Source organism: Macaca fascicularis, chromosome 9, assembly GCF_037993035.2.
Source record: "Macaca fascicularis isolate 582-1 chromosome 9, T2T-MFA8v1.1".
Taxonomy (NCBI): domain Eukaryota; kingdom Metazoa; phylum Chordata; class Mammalia; order Primates; family Cercopithecidae; genus Macaca; species Macaca fascicularis.
In genome coordinates this window covers 8,659,290-8,677,994 of record NC_088383.1, presented here as the reverse complement: position 1 = coordinate 8,677,994, position 18,705 = coordinate 8,659,290, and the positions used below count along the sequence as shown (strand labels likewise).

The 18,705-nt window shown below is 39.7% G+C and overlaps 1 protein-coding gene across 2 annotated transcripts; it reads right to left on the bottom strand.

Moving 5' to 3' along the window:
* Nucleotides 1–1,360: 1,360 nt before the first annotated feature.
* On the bottom strand, nt 1,361–18,609 carry ATP5F1C (ATP synthase F1 subunit gamma). Of its 2 annotated transcripts, XM_045399534.2 has the most exons (10): nt 18,525–18,609; nt 10,028–10,062; nt 9,317–9,448; nt 7,605–7,809; nt 6,872–7,015; nt 6,695–6,759; nt 4,330–4,485; nt 3,901–3,997; nt 2,160–2,196; nt 1,361–1,503 (listed from the first exon to the last, which is right to left on the bottom strand). In XM_045399534.2, exons 1-9 carry the CDS (start codon nt 18,578–18,580, stop codon nt 2,190–2,192), a joined length of 897 nt encoding a protein of 298 aa, XP_045255469.1. In that variant the 5' UTR covers nt 18,581–18,609; the 3' UTR covers nt 1,361–1,503; nt 2,160–2,189. The 2 variants fall into 2 exon arrangements, with proteins under 2 accessions (XP_045255469.1, XP_005564652.1); XM_005564595.4 differs by lacking the exon at nt 2,160–2,196.
* Between the last annotated feature and the right edge of the window lie 96 nt (nt 18,610–18,705).

The following is an 18,705-nucleotide window of genomic DNA, read 5'->3' as shown; positions in this document are numbered from 1 at the left end:
CCATGGTTTTTACGACACTCAATTCACCCTCACAGATGTGTTCTGCTGTCCTGGAAACTGGAGGTGGGCCAAGCCAAGCTTAGAAGCTAAATACACAACAGGCTGGGCACGGTGGCTCACACCTGTCATTCCAGCACTTTGCGGGGCCAAGGAGGATCACTTGAGCCCAGGAGTTCAAGACCAGCCTGGGCGAAATGGCGTGTGTACACACACACACACACAAGCCCCCAGAGGCATGTGGTTCATTGCTAACGTTCCCCAAAATGTATCTGGTACTGGTTCACACTACACCTCCATCCGATTCCTCAGTTGTGAGCTGTTTCTTTCTCCTAGCCTCACCCACCAACCCCTTCAGAAGTGGCTCCTGAAAACTTTGAGGGGAGTTAGAAAATGACCTGGAAGCTCTGGTCAGTTCACTAAATCTTTCTATTCATTACTATGAAAGTAGTTGTAAATATTTAAAGAATCCATTCTAAATACATGCATTCATTTGTTTTTAAAAGTCAAGAAGAGCTTAAGAATGGGTTTTATATTGTTTATAATTTTATGTATTTTGGAATTTATATATTACTTTTGTAATAAAAAAAAAAAAAACAAGTTTTCGATTTTAAACAAATAGAGAAAAGCCTGAAATTTTGGCATGGCCAAAACTTCCAGTGTGGAATCAACGCAGGCATCTAATCTTAATTGTGATCTAAATGTGAATATCGTACTTTTCTCAGTGTTTGGAAAAGATATTTTAAATAATTTATTTAGAGTAAGTATATGCTTGGAATTTTGTATCCAGAATTCCAAGCAAATGCGTCCAGTGGCATTTTTTTTTTTTGGAACAGAGTCTTGCTCTGTTGCCTAGGCTGGAGTGCAGTGGCACAATCTCTGCTCACTACAACCCCTGCCTCCCAGGTTTAAGCAATTCTCCTGCCTCAGCCTCCTGAGTAGCTGGGATTACAGGTGCGTGCCATTTTTGTATTTGTTTGTTTTTAGTAGAAACGGGGTTTCACCATGTTGGCCAGGCTAGTCTCAAATTCCTGACCTCAAGTGATCCACCTTGAGTCTCGGTCTCCCAAAGTGCTGGGATTACAGGCATGAGCCACCGCGCCCCGCCTTGTTGACTGTTCTTTAAGGCTGTAATAAGGAATAGAACCGGGCTGAGGTTGTGGCTGCAGTGCTTTCCCTCTACCTTGTCCCCATAGAGGCTAGACATTTTAAGGTCAGTGGAGCACCATCAAATCAAAAGAACCTCTTAAATTATCTTCTACTAAAAAATTTTAATAGTAGCATGTTAATATTTTTAAATGTTTTAGTATCATCCCATTTCGAAAACTATATCTAATGTTCTTATATATAAGAAAAACAACTATTTTATTTTAAGTTGTTTATTGTAAGATAATTTACAAATATCTTGCTGTCTTCAGTAATTCAAATAATGGAGGAACAGTTTCTTCGGACAAAGACAGCAGTATGCTAAAAACAAAATCAACTGGCTGAATTTTCCTTCTTTACCTGAAAAACAAAGTACAGAACAAGTAAAAAAATCAAACAGCATTTTTTGGGAAAATAATGATGTCAAGAGATAATATTAATACCTATTTAAGTGGGGTACAGAGAACTGAATTTACACAATAACGTGTTACTCTATACCAGTGATTCTCACATTTTGGTCTGGGGAACCTTTCATGGGGTTCATGAGGGCAAAACTATGTCTATAATAATGTTATTTTGCCTGTTTTATTCTCATTCTCGAGTATACAGTAGCGTTTCCCAGAGGCCACATGATCCATGACATCACAACAAAATGAATAGAGAGAGATGAAAATCTAGCTGGCTTCTGCGAAATCAATCAGACATTACGGGGTCCTGAGACCATAAAGTGTGACAACCACCACTCTTCACCACCTATATATAATATCTCAAAATAATGTTAATTCTCTATCCTCAAAGTTTATTTCCTTATATCTACATTTTCTATGATCTACACACTCACTACAGAAAAAGTCCACTAGCGTCGCCCAGGTGCTCCTGTGAGTTGGCTGCTACTATAAAGTGGCCCATTCATCTAAATCTCTCAGAGGACACTTCTAGGATTACTAAATTAGCTTCACTCATATCTGAATAGGTTTCTTTTCTGAGCAGACATGGGAAGAATGTGTGAACTTTACCTCTTGTCTGAGGATGGAGCTTGATTTTCATTAATCCCTGGTTATTATATTAGAAGAAAAAGAAACACAAAACAAGCAGGTTAAGAAGCAATCCATGCTAGTTAATCACATATGCTTTCCCATGAAAAAAAGTCAGTTTTTAAACTTGATGCCTTGAGTATATCATGCAAAAATACTTACCACAAGATTATTTTAAAACAGACTCAATGACTGTTATAAAAAGTCATAGATTTCAATCCAGGTTAGAAGCAATAAAAATATGCTCATGCAAGTAGGCAAGACTATGAACATACTAATTTAAATTACAATTTTTCTATAAATTAACACAATATATTTAGAGTTTTTTTTGGTGGTGTTGAGATGGAGTCTCGTTCTGTTGCCCAGGCTGGAGTGCAGTGGTGTGATCTCAGCTCACGGCAACCTCCTCCCGGGTTCAAGTGATTCTCCCTAATAATTTCATCTATTTCCACACTATAGATACTTTTTTCTTATAACTCTTTAAAAATGTAGAAACCACTCTTGGCTCCAGGCCACAGTTTAGTAACCTCTGTTCTGCTGTGATTTCTTATTTAGTGTCTGTCTTTACTGTTAAAACAAATATTGTTACCACTATATTCTCAGTGTCTAGCACAGGGCCTGACACTTAAGGGGCACTCAAATAATTACCTTTTTGAACTCAGGAGAGAAATGACAAGGATCTGCATTAAATGCGCATAAAGAAGGGGAAAGATTCAAGAGATAGAAGGTGAAACTTAGCATGGTAACTGATTAGTAGGAGGTAAGAAGGAACGAGTCAAAAAGAACTTACCACCATTTTTATCTAATCACAATTACTTGTATGTTTCTTACCCTATTAGACTATAAGTGCCTTAAAAGAGACAATCACATCCTTAACACTGTGTCTAGCACTGTACTGTGCACATAGTGGGTATCCAGCTTAGTAACTTTTTGAAATTCCCATTGTCTTAACCTTTTTTTCATAAACATTAAAGTTTTTCAACAACTAAGAAGTTTTCTTGAGGAAAGCAGTATATAGTTGGCCCTCAGTATCCATGGATTCAACCAAAGCTGATGAAAATATTTGGAAAAAAGGCAAAAATAACGATAAAATAATAAAAATAAAAACCAATACAACAACAATTTACATAGCATTATAACTAGAGATTATTAAAAGTATATGAGAGGATGTGCATTTGTTATATGCACTACTGTGCTATTTTATATCAGGGACTTGAGCATCTTCAGATTTTGGTATCCTGGGGGAGGTGAGAGGGAGTTCTGGAACCAATCACTTGCAGATACTGAGGGATGGCTATACTATCTTTTGGTACTGATATAGAAAACATAATGATTAAAAAATTCCTGGACCTTCCCAACATGCAATGGTTTATAGATTTATGTAAAACCAAATCTGAAACTAGCCCTGTAACTCAGAAAGCTTACAATTGTTTAAATTCCAAAAAAAGATTTCATAAATGATACTGAATTATCCACATCCCATTCCTAATGCTTTAGAAAAGTGAAAACGAAGCCCGAGTGTTTCCAGCTGAAACAATAAAAATAAACCAAAGAGATCCCATTTTTACCACATCTTTATAGCCTAAGAGTTAGGATGCAAGATTCAGCAATGAGTCATTTCAACTTCAAAAGACAAAAACAAAAACTTTTAAGCATCCAAACAAGCAGACACAGCAAGAGGGAAAAAAAATTTCTCTGAAGGCAACAATCTACAATTACTTACAGAGCCGCAGCACCAGAGATAATTTCAATCAATTCTTTTGTGATGACAGCTTGGCGGGTACGGTTGAATGTCAATGTCAATTTGTCAATCATCTCAGCTACAAACAAAACAAAAAGATTGCACAAAAAATCTGAAACTAGAGAAGAATAACTTGTTAACTAACTTTTGTTGCTTAATTTAAAAATAAGAGATTTTTGGATAACAAAATTGGCCTCTCAAAAAATGTTAGGAAGATATTTTTACATCTTCCATAGGATACCTTTTCACAGTACTTGCAAATCAACTACCTATCAAGATATACTTTCCTACAGGTAGAGGAATATTAAGTTAATGTTGTTGATGCTACTCTCGGCAATGGACTCCTCTCAGCTGAGATTCACTGTGTGCTCACAAGCATTCCTGCTGGCACCATCCTTATTGTGTACTTACAAGCATTCTTGCTGGCATTGTCCATGGCTGTCATTCTGGCACTCTGCTCACTAGTGCTGGACTCCTTCAGAGAGTAGTAGATGATGTTGGCCAGATTGTATTCTTGGTAATTTTGTAGCACATCAGCATCAATATCATCGTAGATACTCATGCTCTCTGTTAAAACAAGTGATCAGTTTCTTTGAAGTTATACAGAATACTAATTCATCAAAAACAGCTTTTCAGTGTAAAACTCCTTTATAATTACAGAGCAGAAATTAATGTAAGATAAAGTAAATGATTCTGTTCTAATAATTTCATCTATTTCCACACTATAGATAGCATATTTTTAGCAAAATATAATGTGTAAATAAAGCATTCGATATTCTACTCCATATAACTTTAGAAAAATTAAGTCAACATTTGAAATAACTGTACTACATTTCATGATTATGAGGCCCTCTGGACAGCATTAGCATGTGCCTGTTACAAAGCCAGCAAGCACTCAATGCTTTTTCCAATTAAAAAAAAAAAAAGAGAATGAATTGAAACCAATATAGTGTAATACAGGTTGAGCATCCCAAATACCAAAGTCCAAAATCTGAAGTGCTCCAAAATCTGAAACATTTTGAGCACTGACATGATGCCACAAGTGGAAAATCCCACACCTGACCTTGTATGATGGGGTGCATTCAAAACTTTGTTTCGGCCGGGCGCGGTGGCTCAAGCCTGTAATCCCAGCACTTTGGGAGGCCGAGACGGGCGGATCACGAGGTCAGGAGATCGAGACCATCCTGGCTAACACGGTGAAACCCTGTCTCTACTAAAAAATACAAAAAAACTAGCCGGGTGAGGTGGCGGGCGCCTGTAGTCCCAGCTACTCAGGAGGCTGAGGCAGGAGAATGGCGTGAACCCGGGAGGCGGAGCTTGCAGTGAGCTGAGATCCGGCCACAGCACTCCAGCCTGGGTGACAGAGCGAGACTCCGTCTCAAAAAAAAACAAAAAACAAAAAAAAACCAAACTTTGTTTCATGCAGAAAATTATTTAAAACATTGCATAAAACTGCCTTCAGGATATGTGTATAAGGTGTACAGACTCGGGTCCCATCCCCAAGATACTGCATTATAAATATGAAAATATTCTGAAATACCAAACATTTCTGGTCCTAAGCATTTACACAAGGGATACTCAACCTGTGCAATAATTCCAACTTAGTTATTTGATTACTGAAGAAATCTGAATGTATCAATCTGGAAAATGAGAGAGGGAAAACCTTTCTAAGCACATGAAAGAGGGGGAGAACTAGAAACTGATATGAATTGTAGTTTTAATGTTGTAGCAATTTAGTAGTACATTTCAAAATTCATTCATTGGGGTCAAGTGGTGAAACAGTACTGTATTTCATCAAACTGAAAATGGTACTGGTTGTAACACCTACTTTATTTCTCATTAAGAGACAAAAAAATGTACTCTATTACAAATGATACTCCATTGGCTGGTAGAGCCATCTCAATTTCAGAAACATTAACATATAAAGTACATACTTGCAAATAAATGAAGTATTAGAAAATAGATGAAAATAGATGGTATATACAAGGGAAAAAAGCCTTAGGAAACTAAAATCAGTTCTAGAATATTATTCCAGGATGCTTCAATGATCAATGACGGCTTTCTTCCAGCAATAAAACAAGAGAATTGGGTCGGTCAGTGTAAATTAGTTGTGAACACTGTTCAACTCTCTATTCTAGAGCTTCTGTTGTATTGTAGTCAGAGGTCCCAAACATGAATTGCAAAGCCAGTTTCTAGCTACGCTCTTCAATCCTTGAGGACAAAAAATCTAATGATGAACCTTAATAGATACCAATTTGTTCAATTAATGACGGAATAGAGCAGGAATTATCGAACAATGACTGAATTAAGTATCATGGAAGTCAAGAGATGGCACTTCAACAGCCCCAGATCGGCAGGGCACAGTGGCTCACACCTGTCATCCCAGCATTTTGGGAGGCTAAGGCAGGTGGATCACTTGAGGGCAGGAGTTCAAGACCAGCCTGGCCAACATGGTGAAACCCTAACTCTACTAAAAATACAAAAATTAGCCAAGTGTGGTGGTGGCATGCACCTGTAATCCCAGCTACTTGGGAGGCTGAGGCAGGACAATTGCTTGAACCCGAGAGGCGGAGGTTGCAGTGAGCCAAGATCATGCCATTGCACTTTAGCCTGGGTGACACAGTGAGACTCTGTCAAAAAAAAAAAAAAAAAAAAGCCCCAAATCATTTGCTATAGTGCTATTGCTACCACTACACATCTTGACACTGTCTGCCTTAGTGGACAAATCTCTTCATTCTACATGCCAAAAAATATATGTAGTAGAAAAACTACTCACCAGCACTTGCAATGGTATTAAGGGAAAAGATGGGCTTTTCTTCTGTCTTATAGGAGATGACAGACCTAGAATTGACAAAAACAAATGTAAATCTCAAAGTAATTTTTAAACTGTTATTTCAAAATATGAACAAAAACATGAACATAAAAAAAGCTTTGATTTCTAAATCTTTCTTGCCTGAATCGATTAAAGATGATGGAGCCTTCATCAAATTCATATCCAGAATTTAGTAATTCAAGGGCAATGACTGACGCATCTCCAAAAGTGGGGGGCTTTCTTCCCACTTCTTTGAATGCCACCAGAAACTGGTCAGAATGAGTCCTATAAGAAAAGCAAGAGCTCACATAGCTAGTTTAACAACACTTCTGAAAGAGCACAGGGGACGGGCAGGAAAAAACATCATCACCATGGATCAGGTCTTTTGGGGTGTGGGTGGTGGTGATTTCCTGAGTTGTTCCACACACTATCATAATTCCTTTCCCTCAGCACCTGCAAAGAACTAAGAACTAAAAATGAGGTCTGTCTTGTTTTATATTCGTTTTGCCTTTATTCCTCTCCTTCTAATCCTAATGAACTATTGCTAACATTTCCAGGCTGGAACAGCTCCTCAGATGCCTCATTTGGCTGAATGCTGATAGCTTTTGATATTCACATGGCACTCAACTTATGATCCGGATGAAGAAGCAAAGGTAGAAAACAGGGGAAGGAAAACAGAAATGTTCCAATATATCCTGGAAAAAAAAAAAAGGAAACGAACACCTCCCTGTGAGTATACCAAAAAAGGCCCTGAAGAATATACCTTGTTTAATTAAACTATCGACGAAGGATTTCAGAGTTTGTCAAAACTTCTGCGAGAAGATTTATTCATGCTTGCACCTTTATGAAAATAAACAATATATATTTAAATTACCTATAAAGTATGCCTCTGATTTTGTCACCAATTCCAACAAGCATAACTTCTTTCCCAGCTGCTGTTAGCGTAGCAACCTCACTTTTCATCTGTTTAGCGATGGAGGAATGAATAGCACCACACAGTCCTCGATCTGAGGACACACCAATAAGGAGGTGTTTCTTCTTGTCTTCAGGAACCTTGATATCAGCTTTTTCATACAAAGCTTAAAAACAAACAAAAGCAGTAAGTTTTATATGCAGTTTACACTAAATACAATAAATCTCCAATTTACAAAGCAGTTGGTTATTTTCAAAATATGCATTTACATTTAGCTGGCAACTGCCTAGTATAAGCAAGTGTTCTTAGGACAGCTGTAAGTTGAGGCCGGGAGTGGTGGCTCATGCCTGTAATCCCAGCACTTTGGGAGGCCGAAGTGAGTGGATCACCTGAGGTCAGGAGTTTGAGACCAGCCTGGACAACATAGTGAAACCCCATTTCTATTAAAAATACAAAAATTAGCCAGGTGTGGTGGTGGGGCTGTTAATCCTAGCTACTGGGGAGGCTGAGGCAGGAGAATCGCTTGAGCGTGGGAGGTGGAGGTTGTAGTGAGCTGAGATTGTGCCACTGCACGCTAGTCTGGGCAACAGAGTAAGACTCCATCTCAAAAAAAAAAAACCAAAACAAACAAAAAACAACACACACACACACACACACACACACACACAAAGACAAAGGACAGCTGTAAGCTGAGATTATTGAAGATTTGGTAGATAAATAGGGGGTTCACTGCATGATTTTCTTTACTACCAAATTTGCATAAATCTTCCTTAAGTTAAAAATTCTTTTAGATACCCTCAATTCCGGATAAGATAGCATGATCATAAAAAAGGTAAGAGAAAGAATGTAATTACAAGTTAAAATAGAAACTTCTTTCCCATTTCCAGCTCTTTACAATTTTATTTCCAAGATAAATTCATAATCAAATAAGTATAAAAGCATTTAAAAACACAATATCAATTCTTTTTAAACTGCCGTATCTCTTTTCCATTAAGAAGACTAATTAAGGATGGATTACATAAATTTCTGAAGGAAAAATGTCTTCATGCTTTTGAAAAGATAAGAATGGTGATTAAGTATCTTGAAAATGAAGGTTCTCAGCTGCTTTTCCTGCTTCAACATCATTCAGATTCGTCTCACAACACCATCAAGAGTCATATCCATGACCACCCAGTCAGCTCTCCACTGCAATGCCCCCTACCTGCCCCCACTGCAGTCCTAAAATGCCACACTACAAGGTCATAGGATGAAATTAAGCCCTTGCACCTAATGCATGGTTTCCAAGTTCTTCTGATGGTATACTTAGTAACCGGGAAAATTTCAGAATATTTTAAAAGTTAACACGGTCACGTATAATGGTTAACAAATACACAAGCTCTGACACCAAACCACATAGGTCCAAACAGAGGATCTTCATCCTTTTATATGTGATCTTAGGCAAGTTACTTAACTTCCATGTGCTTCAGTTTTTCTCACTGGAAAGCAGGGATTCTAACAGTTCCTACCTGCATGGGTTGTTATCATTATGTGTCAGGTGGATATAGATGAAAAATAAGTACATGTCAAGTACTCGAATAGGCTTGACATCACTGTAAGCTCTAGATACAGGTCATCAGTAGTCTTCTTTGTGTTAAACAGTTCTTCCTAATTTGTGAATTACACTCTTCCCTTACCCAAAGATCCCAATCCATATATTCGAGCTGGTTTCAGCTCTCTCTCAGCTCGGGCATATTTTGCTGCTGCTACCATTTTCATAGACTTGGTAATTTTCTGGATGTTTTTGATGGACTTTAGTCTCCTGGTAACTGAAAAATAGAAGTACTGTGTTAAGACAAAGGAATTACCGTCTAACTTCATTGTGAATTTATTGAAATATCTGTCTAAGTCCAAGGCAGAATAATGAGCACTTAGATAAACAATAAACAGCATGATGCTAAACCAGTCTTAATAGTACTAATAAAAGGAAGGCAAGACTAGCTACTACTTAGGAAAAGCAAATGGCAACATAAGACAATAATATACATTTAAAACATTAAATGGTATTGAAAATTGCCTTAACCACATATTCCGTAACATTATTTATATATAATTCCATAACATTATTTACCCCTCCCCACATGTACACCCACCCACACCCACACTGGTATAGTTTTTTCTAGTTACGTCACGATCATTCTACAGACAACAGAACAAAGCTTTCTCATGTGTCCTTTCTTACTGGTCTTTTCAGAACAAGTCCAGCGTCCCAAACATACAATGGAAATCCATTTGGTCAGTTTTGATCAAATATACAATGGGCTAAAGCAGTGTATTTTTGACAGTATTTGTATTTGTCAAAATTTAGTTTTTCTTAATTCACATATTGAAACAAACAACATACTTACTATCTTTCAAAGTTGCCATATTTCGAACTTGAATCCTGAGGATAAAAGTTTTAAAATTGTTTCAGTTTTTTGAAAAATAGTTCCGTTACACAAGAACAACTTTCAGAGTTAATACATTTATTTAAAGAATATCCCATAAAGAAGCAATCTATCAAATACAGGACTCAGAATGTATATGAATAGACATATATTTAAATTCCTTAGTAGTGGTGCGATTCCCTGTATCGAAGGCCTCCTTTCATTTGGCCTGTCTCTAACACCACCGTCCCTGAAGTCAACATGCTCTATTGACTCCCACATGTTCTACTCCCACCTCCATATCTTTGCTTATGTTGTTTCCATAACAGAAAAGCCCCTCCCCTTGTTAAGCTGCCCAGTTATACTTCAAGTCAAGGCCAGCCACTCTAAAAACTTCCTTAGTTCACAGCAACCTCTTCCAGCAACACTTGGAGTCAATGATGTAGTCGAACATGACTACACATGTAAAAGTAGTTTATATCCACTGATTCTTAACTTTTTCAATTCAGCTCAATAAACATCTGCCAAGCTGCTCTACATTCCAGGCACTGGTAAACATGACATGATCTGACATATTATTACCTCATAAACAAGGTTCATGAAAAATTACATTTACATAAAGTTTAATATTTTTTCAAGTCTTTAAAATTGAAATGCTAATGTGCAGAAGTCAAAATGATAAGACTTAAATGAAATGTTGGTGAAAGATGAATATGAGAGAATTCCTGCCCTAATGGGAGAAGACATGCTAAAAAATATGAGATTATCTTCCTGCCTTCAAATCCATACAAAGTGCCTGTGTTTGCAGGCAAAGCTACGCTGGAGAATTGAGCAACAAGTAAATGTGTTCACAAAGGAGGGACCTAAGGAGGGGATTCTCAGGAACGGGATGTCATTTTAAGAGGATTCATGTTCAGGAAAGAGTGAGAAATGGAGAAGGGGAAGCTGGAGACATGAGCTGGGTTTGTTACTTTAAATAATTAATATTTTTAAATATTAAAAAAAGCAAATCAGTTTAAATCTTATTTGTAGGTTAGTAGGGAAATGAACGTTTTTGTAGGTTAGTAGGGAAATGAATGTTTATAAGCCCACAAATCAGTTTAGTATTTCAGCAAAGTATCTCAGATGGCAGTGACAAGCGTAAAATGAGGTTGGAGTTTTGATGAACATTGAAAACATGGGGACATAGGCTGCCGCAGCCTCACAAGAGACCTCAAGAACCTGGACAAAGATGCCAGCAAAGCAATAGGAGACTAGATTTGCGAGCATTTAACTTCTTCACATGTACATTCATAGTAGAAAGGAAAACAATAAGAATGATTTAAGGTTTCTCTAATTGAATGACCTCAGTGGACAGTGACTAATATCGCTCAAGAGCATAGATTAGATGCAAAAATCCTCAACGGTGTATTAGCAAATCAAATCCAACAATGTATTAAAAATAATTATGCACTGTCACTAAGTGGGATTGACTCCAGGTATGCAAAGCTGGTTTAATATTTAAAAATCAATACACCAGCCGGGCGCGGTGGCTCAAGCCTGTAATCCCAGCACTTTGGGAGGCCAAGATGGGCGGATCACGAGGTCAGGAGATCGAGACCATCCTGGCCGACACGGTGAAACCCCGTCTCTACTAAAAAATACAAAAAACTAGCCGGGCGAGGTGGCGGGCGCCTGTAGTCCCAGCTACTTGGGAGGCTGAGGCAGGAGAATGGCGTAAACCCGGGAGGCGGAGCTTGCAGTGAGCTGAGATCCGGCCACTGCACTCCAGCCTGGGTGGCAGAGCAAGACTCCGTCTCAAAAAAAAAAAAAAAATCAATACACCAACAGGTTACGTCAACAGGTTAAAGAAGAAAAAAGTATACAATCAATAGGTGCAGAAAAAGCATCCAACAAAATCTAACACCCATTCATGATAAAGTCTCTCAGCAAACTAGGAATAGAGAACTTCTTCAACCTGCTAAAAAACAAAATACAAAAACCTTGACTTAATGGGAGAGGCCAGGAGCTTTCCCCATAAGATTGGGAACAAGACAAGGAAATCCCCACTCATCACTCTTCTTCAGTATCATACTTGAAGTCTTAGCTAATGCAGTAAGACAAGAAAATAAGAGGCATAGAGATTTGAAGGGAAGGAATAAAACTGTTTTTGTTCATAGATGACATGCTTATCTATGTAGAAAATCCCAAAGAACAAAAATAACCCCTCCGAGAGCCGATAAGCATTTATGACAAGGTTGCAGGATATAAGGTTAGTGTACATAAAAAGCTAGTTGCATTCCTCTACAGCAGCCCTGAACTACTGGAGTATGAAGTGAAAAATGCCCGCACACAATTATATGGTTAAAATTATAAACTTCATGTTACATTGTGTTTTACAATTTTAAAAATCCACTAAAATCTCAACAAGTTACTTTGTGGATATCAATAAACTGATTTTCAAGGTTATACGGGATGGCCAAAGACCTAGAAAAGCCAAGCAATGTTGTCAGGACTAACACTACCTGACTTCAAGACTTCCTCTAAAGTTACAGTAATAAAGAAGCAAAAACAATTAAAGGAAAAAAGGATATTCTAACAAACAAATGGTACTGGCACAACTGGACACTTATATGCAAAAATACTAATCTGTACAATGACTTCACAAATTTCATAAAAATTAACTTAAAATTAATCACAGGCCTAAATATAAACTGCCAAACTGTAAAACTTCTAGAAGATACCACAGGAGACAATCCAGGTGCCTTGGGTTTGGCAATGAGTTTTTAAATACAACATCAAAAGCATCACCCATGACAGAAAAAATTAATTTGGGCTTTATTGAAATTTAAGACTTCTGTCCTGTGAAAAATACTGTAAAGAGAATGAAAAGTCAATCCACAGGCTGGGAGAAAATATTTCTAAAACTATCTCTGATAAAGGACTTGTAACCAAAACAAACAACTCTTAAAATGCAATAAGAGAAAAAACAACCCAAATTAAAAAATGGGCAAAAGATCTGGAGACTTCACCAAAGAAGATAAACAGATGGCAGGGCCGAGTGCAGTCGCTCATATAATCCCAGCACTTTGGGAGGCCGAGGCGGGTGGATCACGAGGTCAGGAGTTCCGAGACCAGCCTGACCAACATGGTGAAACCCCATCTCTACTAAAAATACAAAAAATGAGCTGGGCGTGGTGGTACGCGCCTGTAATCCCAGCTACTTGGGAGGCTGAGGCAGGAGAATCACTTGAACCCGGGAAGCAGAGGTTGTGGTGAGCAGAGATGGCGCCAATGCATTCCAGCCTGGGCAACAGAGCAAGACTCTGTCCCCCCGCAAAAAAAAAAAAAAAAAAAAAAACCAGATGGTAAAAAGCACATATAATGCTCAGTATCACATCATTAGAACACTGCAAGTTAAAACAGTAAAATACTACTACACACCTGCAAGAATGGATAAAACCCAAAAAACTGACTACCAAACAATGATAAGGATGTGGAACAAAAGGAACTCTCACTGATTACTGGCAGGAAAGTAAAATAGTACACAGCCACTTGGGAAGATGTTCTGGCAGTTTTTTACAAAGCTAAACCTAGTCTTAACTCATGATTCAGCAATCAGTATTGACCCAACTGAGATGAAAAGTTATGTCCACATAAAATGTACACATGAGCATGTAAAGCAGCTTCATTCATGATGCCAAAAGTTGGAAGCAACCCAGATGTCCTTTGATACATGAATGAATGGATCTAACTCTGATACATCCATACAATGGACCATTATTCACCAAAACCACAAAAGAGCTATTAAGTCATAAAAAGGCCTGGAGAAACCTTAAGTGCATAGTGCTAAGGGAGAGAGGGCAGTCTGAAAAAGACCAAATCCTGTATGATTCTGGCTATACGACACGCCAGAAAAGGCGACGATCCAGCAATAGTTGAGAGAAGTGGTGGTCAGGGTTTGGGGGAGTAGAAGAGGGAATTTTTAGGGGAGTGAAGCTCTTCAGTATGATATTGTAATGGTGGGTACATGTCATTACACATTTGCCCAAATCCATAGAACTGTATAACAAAGAGTGGGTCTTTGTTTTTTGGGGTTTGAAGACAGGGTCTCACTCCCCTCACCCAGGCTAGAGTGCAGTGGCGTGACCATGGCTCCCTGTGGTCTCGACTTCCTGGGCTCAGGTGATTCTCCCACTTCAGCACGAAAAATATTAGGTTTGGTTTTAAGAATAAATCTACTACTTTGGGAGGCCGAGACAGGAGGATCACAAGGTCAGGAGATTGAGACCATCCTGGCTAACACAGTGAAACCCCGTCTCTACTAAAAAATACAAAAAACTAGCCAGGCGTGGTGGCGGGCACCTGTAGTCCCAGCTACTCGGGAGGCTGAGGCAGGAGAATGGCGTGAACCTGGGAGATGGAGCTTGCAGTGAGCCGAGATCGCGCCACTGCACTCCAGCCTGGGCGACAGAGCAAGATTCCGTCTCAAAAAAAAAAAAAAAAAAAAGAATCTAGTAAAGGAAAAGATAAAAGCTGGCAAATCCTGACAAGCTCTGTTATTTCAGAGCACAAACTACCTGCCATGACTGTTCTACTGGCAACAGCTTTTCATAATCACACTTAAAAAGTAATACCAGTTTTTGGCCAACCTTCCTTTTTTGGTGTAGTAATGACTTTTCTCCCTGAACACAAAATTTATTGGTTATAACAAGTCACACTTGGATATTATGGTTTTAGGCAGACACTTAATTGAACTGACACAAGTTTCTGGTCAGAGAATACCGTATGGAACAAATTTGAATTGCATACCATATTTGGACAAAGACAGAATGTTTTGGTTTCCTTAAGTACTCCAAGTTAGAGGTATGAAGAGGTAGCATCTTCTGTGATAATGCTATGCACTTGCCCTAATTTCATGTGTTTTAAAGCACTCTCATGTTTAGCTTTCATTTAATTCTGAAGATGTCTATGTTACTCCTTTAATTTTTAGGTACAATTTGAGTAAGAACAGTGATGAGCTAATTGAACTCTCTTTAGGGATAGCTTCCTTTACTAAATATGCATTTTTTGCAAATGAAGAGATAAAGCTCTGAATCATTGCACGTCCTGACATCCTCCGGAGACTAAGAAACACAGCGGAGGGAGAATCAAATGCACTGTGGATTACCACTATCTACCATGATCCCACAGCACTGTTACAACAGCTGATGAAGGCAGGGGAGGAGGGAGTCAGGAATGACACCCTTCCAAGAAACTACAATTTGAGAGATTTTTAAGGAGTGTATTAAGATATATAAAACCTTAAAAAGGAAGCAACATTGGCTAATTCTCAAGGAAAAGAAAATTATGAAGTACTTCTAATTCTGATATTAAATGTGTAAAAGTCCATCACCTGCCACCAGCAAAAACTGATTCCTTCACACTTCTCTAACCCACACCCTGGACTGCATCATCTTTTTTTTTTTTGAGATAGAGTCTCTCTCTGTCACCAGGCTGGAGTGCAGTGGCACGATCTCAGCTCACTGCAACCTCCGCTTCCCGGGTTCAAGCGATTCTCCTGTCTCAGGCTCCCGAGTAGCTGGGATTTCAGGCATGTACCAACACATCTGGCTAATTTGTGTGTTTTTAGTAGAGACAGGGTTTCACCATGTTGGCCAGTATGGTCTCTATCTCTTGGCCTTGTGATCCTCCCGCCTCGGCCTTTCAAAGTGCTGGGATTACAGGCGTGAGCCACTGCGCCTGACCCGCGACTGCATCTTCTTTTCCTCTTTTGGCAAGTCCAAGCAATCTTTCTTACATTACATTTGATGTAGAAACTGTACTTAAACTCTTCATTTATGTAATGATATACAGCATTTGGATCCCTATCAGCATTTCTCCCACTGTCCTACATGCTTTGCAAATACTCTAATCCTCACACTAACCCACTGAATTGTGCACTTTTATTGCATATATTTGACAGATGAGGAACTGGTGGGACAGACACTAAGTAACCCGCCCAAGGTCACAGAGCTGCTAAGTGGCAATCAGAATTCAATCCCTGCCATCTGAATGGAGCCCTTCAGGGCTGGCTACAGAGTCTCTCTTTTTATACAGTACTACACTCTGCTGCCTAACATTTTTTACATTTACTAGTAAATATCTGCCCTTATGGTCTCTGATGACAATTTGTCTTTTCTCTCCTGAAATGCCATCTCCTTTTCGGTGTATGTAGTTTATGACTACTGACACGCTATTATAGAACAGTTCCATTTTAGAGACTACTGAACTCTAAGACATAGAAATAAGTTTTTCCCAGATTTGAAGACAGTAAAATCAGGGACTCTTTCTCTCCAAATTTTTATTTCCATTTTCTTAAATGCTACTTTTAAAAAAAAAAGGTTTAATTTTCAAAAAGGGTATTTTACCGATACCCTAACAACTATTAAAATAACCACTGCGAATTTAAGTAAGACTAATGTTTAATTTATGTTAGTATGGTAACCTCTCTGAAAACGAAAACTAAAACAATAACAAATTGTACTTTAAAAAACTTCCAGTAATCAAGACAGAAGCGTGGAAATATGCCTCTTCATGGTTCGTTAAGGCAAAGGTATTTTTTTCCCCTTCCAAATTAATTCTGTGGAGTGGTTTTAATTTCTGAATTCAAAAGGCAGTTATAATTAACGGGAAGAGAAATGGCAGAAGAGGCAGGAAAGACATTAAGCACCAGGAGTGAAGGAATAAGTGAAAAGAAGAGGACAGAATATGCTTCCATAGTGGAACACTGTTGATTGATGACTTAAAACCACTATTCCAAAGGGATTAAGGTCAGGATTAGGACCTTTATATGCTGATTGAGGTTCCGATTTCAGCTCCTAACAGTGGTTGTCTCCAACTGAGAGCGCTTATTTAAAACGATCCTTTACTAAAAGAGCTTCAAATTATCTTACGAGTGCTTTTAAAAAAGATATTTCTAAATTTTTTGGTAAAATACTGTCTTTGCTTAAGAAACTCTTCCCATTTTTTTAAAGATCAACTTAGAAACTAAACTAAGGTTCTAAAAATACTGACAGATAACATTAATGCGTGGCAAGAAGGTAAGGACAGGAGAGCTGATGTTCGCAGAGCACCACTGCATGCCAGGCACTGTTCCAGGAAGCTGACGGAGACCTTATCTATTTGTTCACCATCACATTTTGGCACCTTCCAAGTACCACCGGGTGCAGTGCAAGCACTCAGCTAACGTCTGCTGAGTGGTTAGTTAACAAGTGGGGCAATCTATACAACTCAGAATCCAACTACAGTGACCTTTTAATTCCCATGAATTTATTTTTCCGTATTAGAGAAAAAAAATCTGACTTCTAAGGCCAAGCTACCAAAAATTCTATGTGGCTAATTCACATCAGATTTCATTCTGAAAATCTCGTATATTACTATCAGTTATTTGCTTAATGCAAAACGTATTTATTTCAATTAATGTTTTATGGACGCTTCAATATAAATTAGGATGCAAAAAACTGTAGCGCCTTAGAAATCCTCCATACTGTTTAGAGCAGGGAATTGCTACCACACAGCCTATAATCCCCTTAGCAGCGTGTCTGAAATTCTTCCAGATTCTGTCAAGATTCAAAACTCAACAGCACGACCCACAAACCAACTTTTACCTGCCCATTCCCAGGCCTTCTAATATGCATTCCCCCAGCCCAGGTCCCCCCACCTGGAACTAATGTTTAAAATTCTCGAGGCTCGTGGCACCATTTAGCTGCACCTCAGTTAACAAATACCACTTAAAGCCCACCGACCTCCTCCCCCTAGGACCTTGGGGCAATTTCATGACCTTGCAGGGTTATGGTGTCAGCAAGTGGTTTCAAGGCAGTGCTAGGTGTCCTTCCCTTCCCCGCCCTCAGACAGATCTATACCGTCCCTTCTGCACCAAGACCACCCTCAGGGGCATCTAGGATGTTCGCCTTTGCTGTTCCAGCACCCAGCAAAGCGTCTGCAACACGGGAGGTGCTCGACGGCCGCGCTCTCTGACTCGATCGAATCTTAAAGGGTCACTCTGTCCAGCACTGGAGGGTTTCAAAGGGCGTCAAGGACAAAAAGCACAACTTAACATTTCCCCTGGGCTATCGCTCAGGCTCCCGACACCTCGCGGGCCCTGAGACTGGGGGCCTGGCTCGCAGTGGAAGCTCAGGAAGTGTTGATTAGCTGAGGGAACTCAAGACCGCCCAGACGTCAATTTGGACTCAGGCCGCAGTCCCGAGGTCCCAGGTGGCCCTCCGGCCTCAGGGGACCGGGCGGAACCTTGCTCCGCCGGAGCCGGGCCCTGCGCACGCCTCGCCGGCCTCAGAGCCACTTTCTGCAGCCCCCGCTACCCGGCGCTTCCGAGGGGCCAGGGGCCCAGTCAGGCCCTGCGACCCCAGATCTGCTCCTGCGCCCATCTCCTCCTCCCTGCCCCGTGCCCAAGCTCTTCCATCCCTTGCGGTCCTGCCGATCTTCCCGCAAGTTGCCATACCATTGAGGCTGCAAGGTCCAGGCCGACAGCCCAGCTACGCCCGCGCGAGAGAACATGGTAGCCCCAGCCCTGCTGAAGGTCGGTCAGGCAGGCCTCAGCGCGCATGCGCAGAAGCCTCCTAGCGCGCCCCTCCCACCTCGCTCTCTTCTTCAGTCTCGTTTCCTCGCGCTACTGCGAGAGG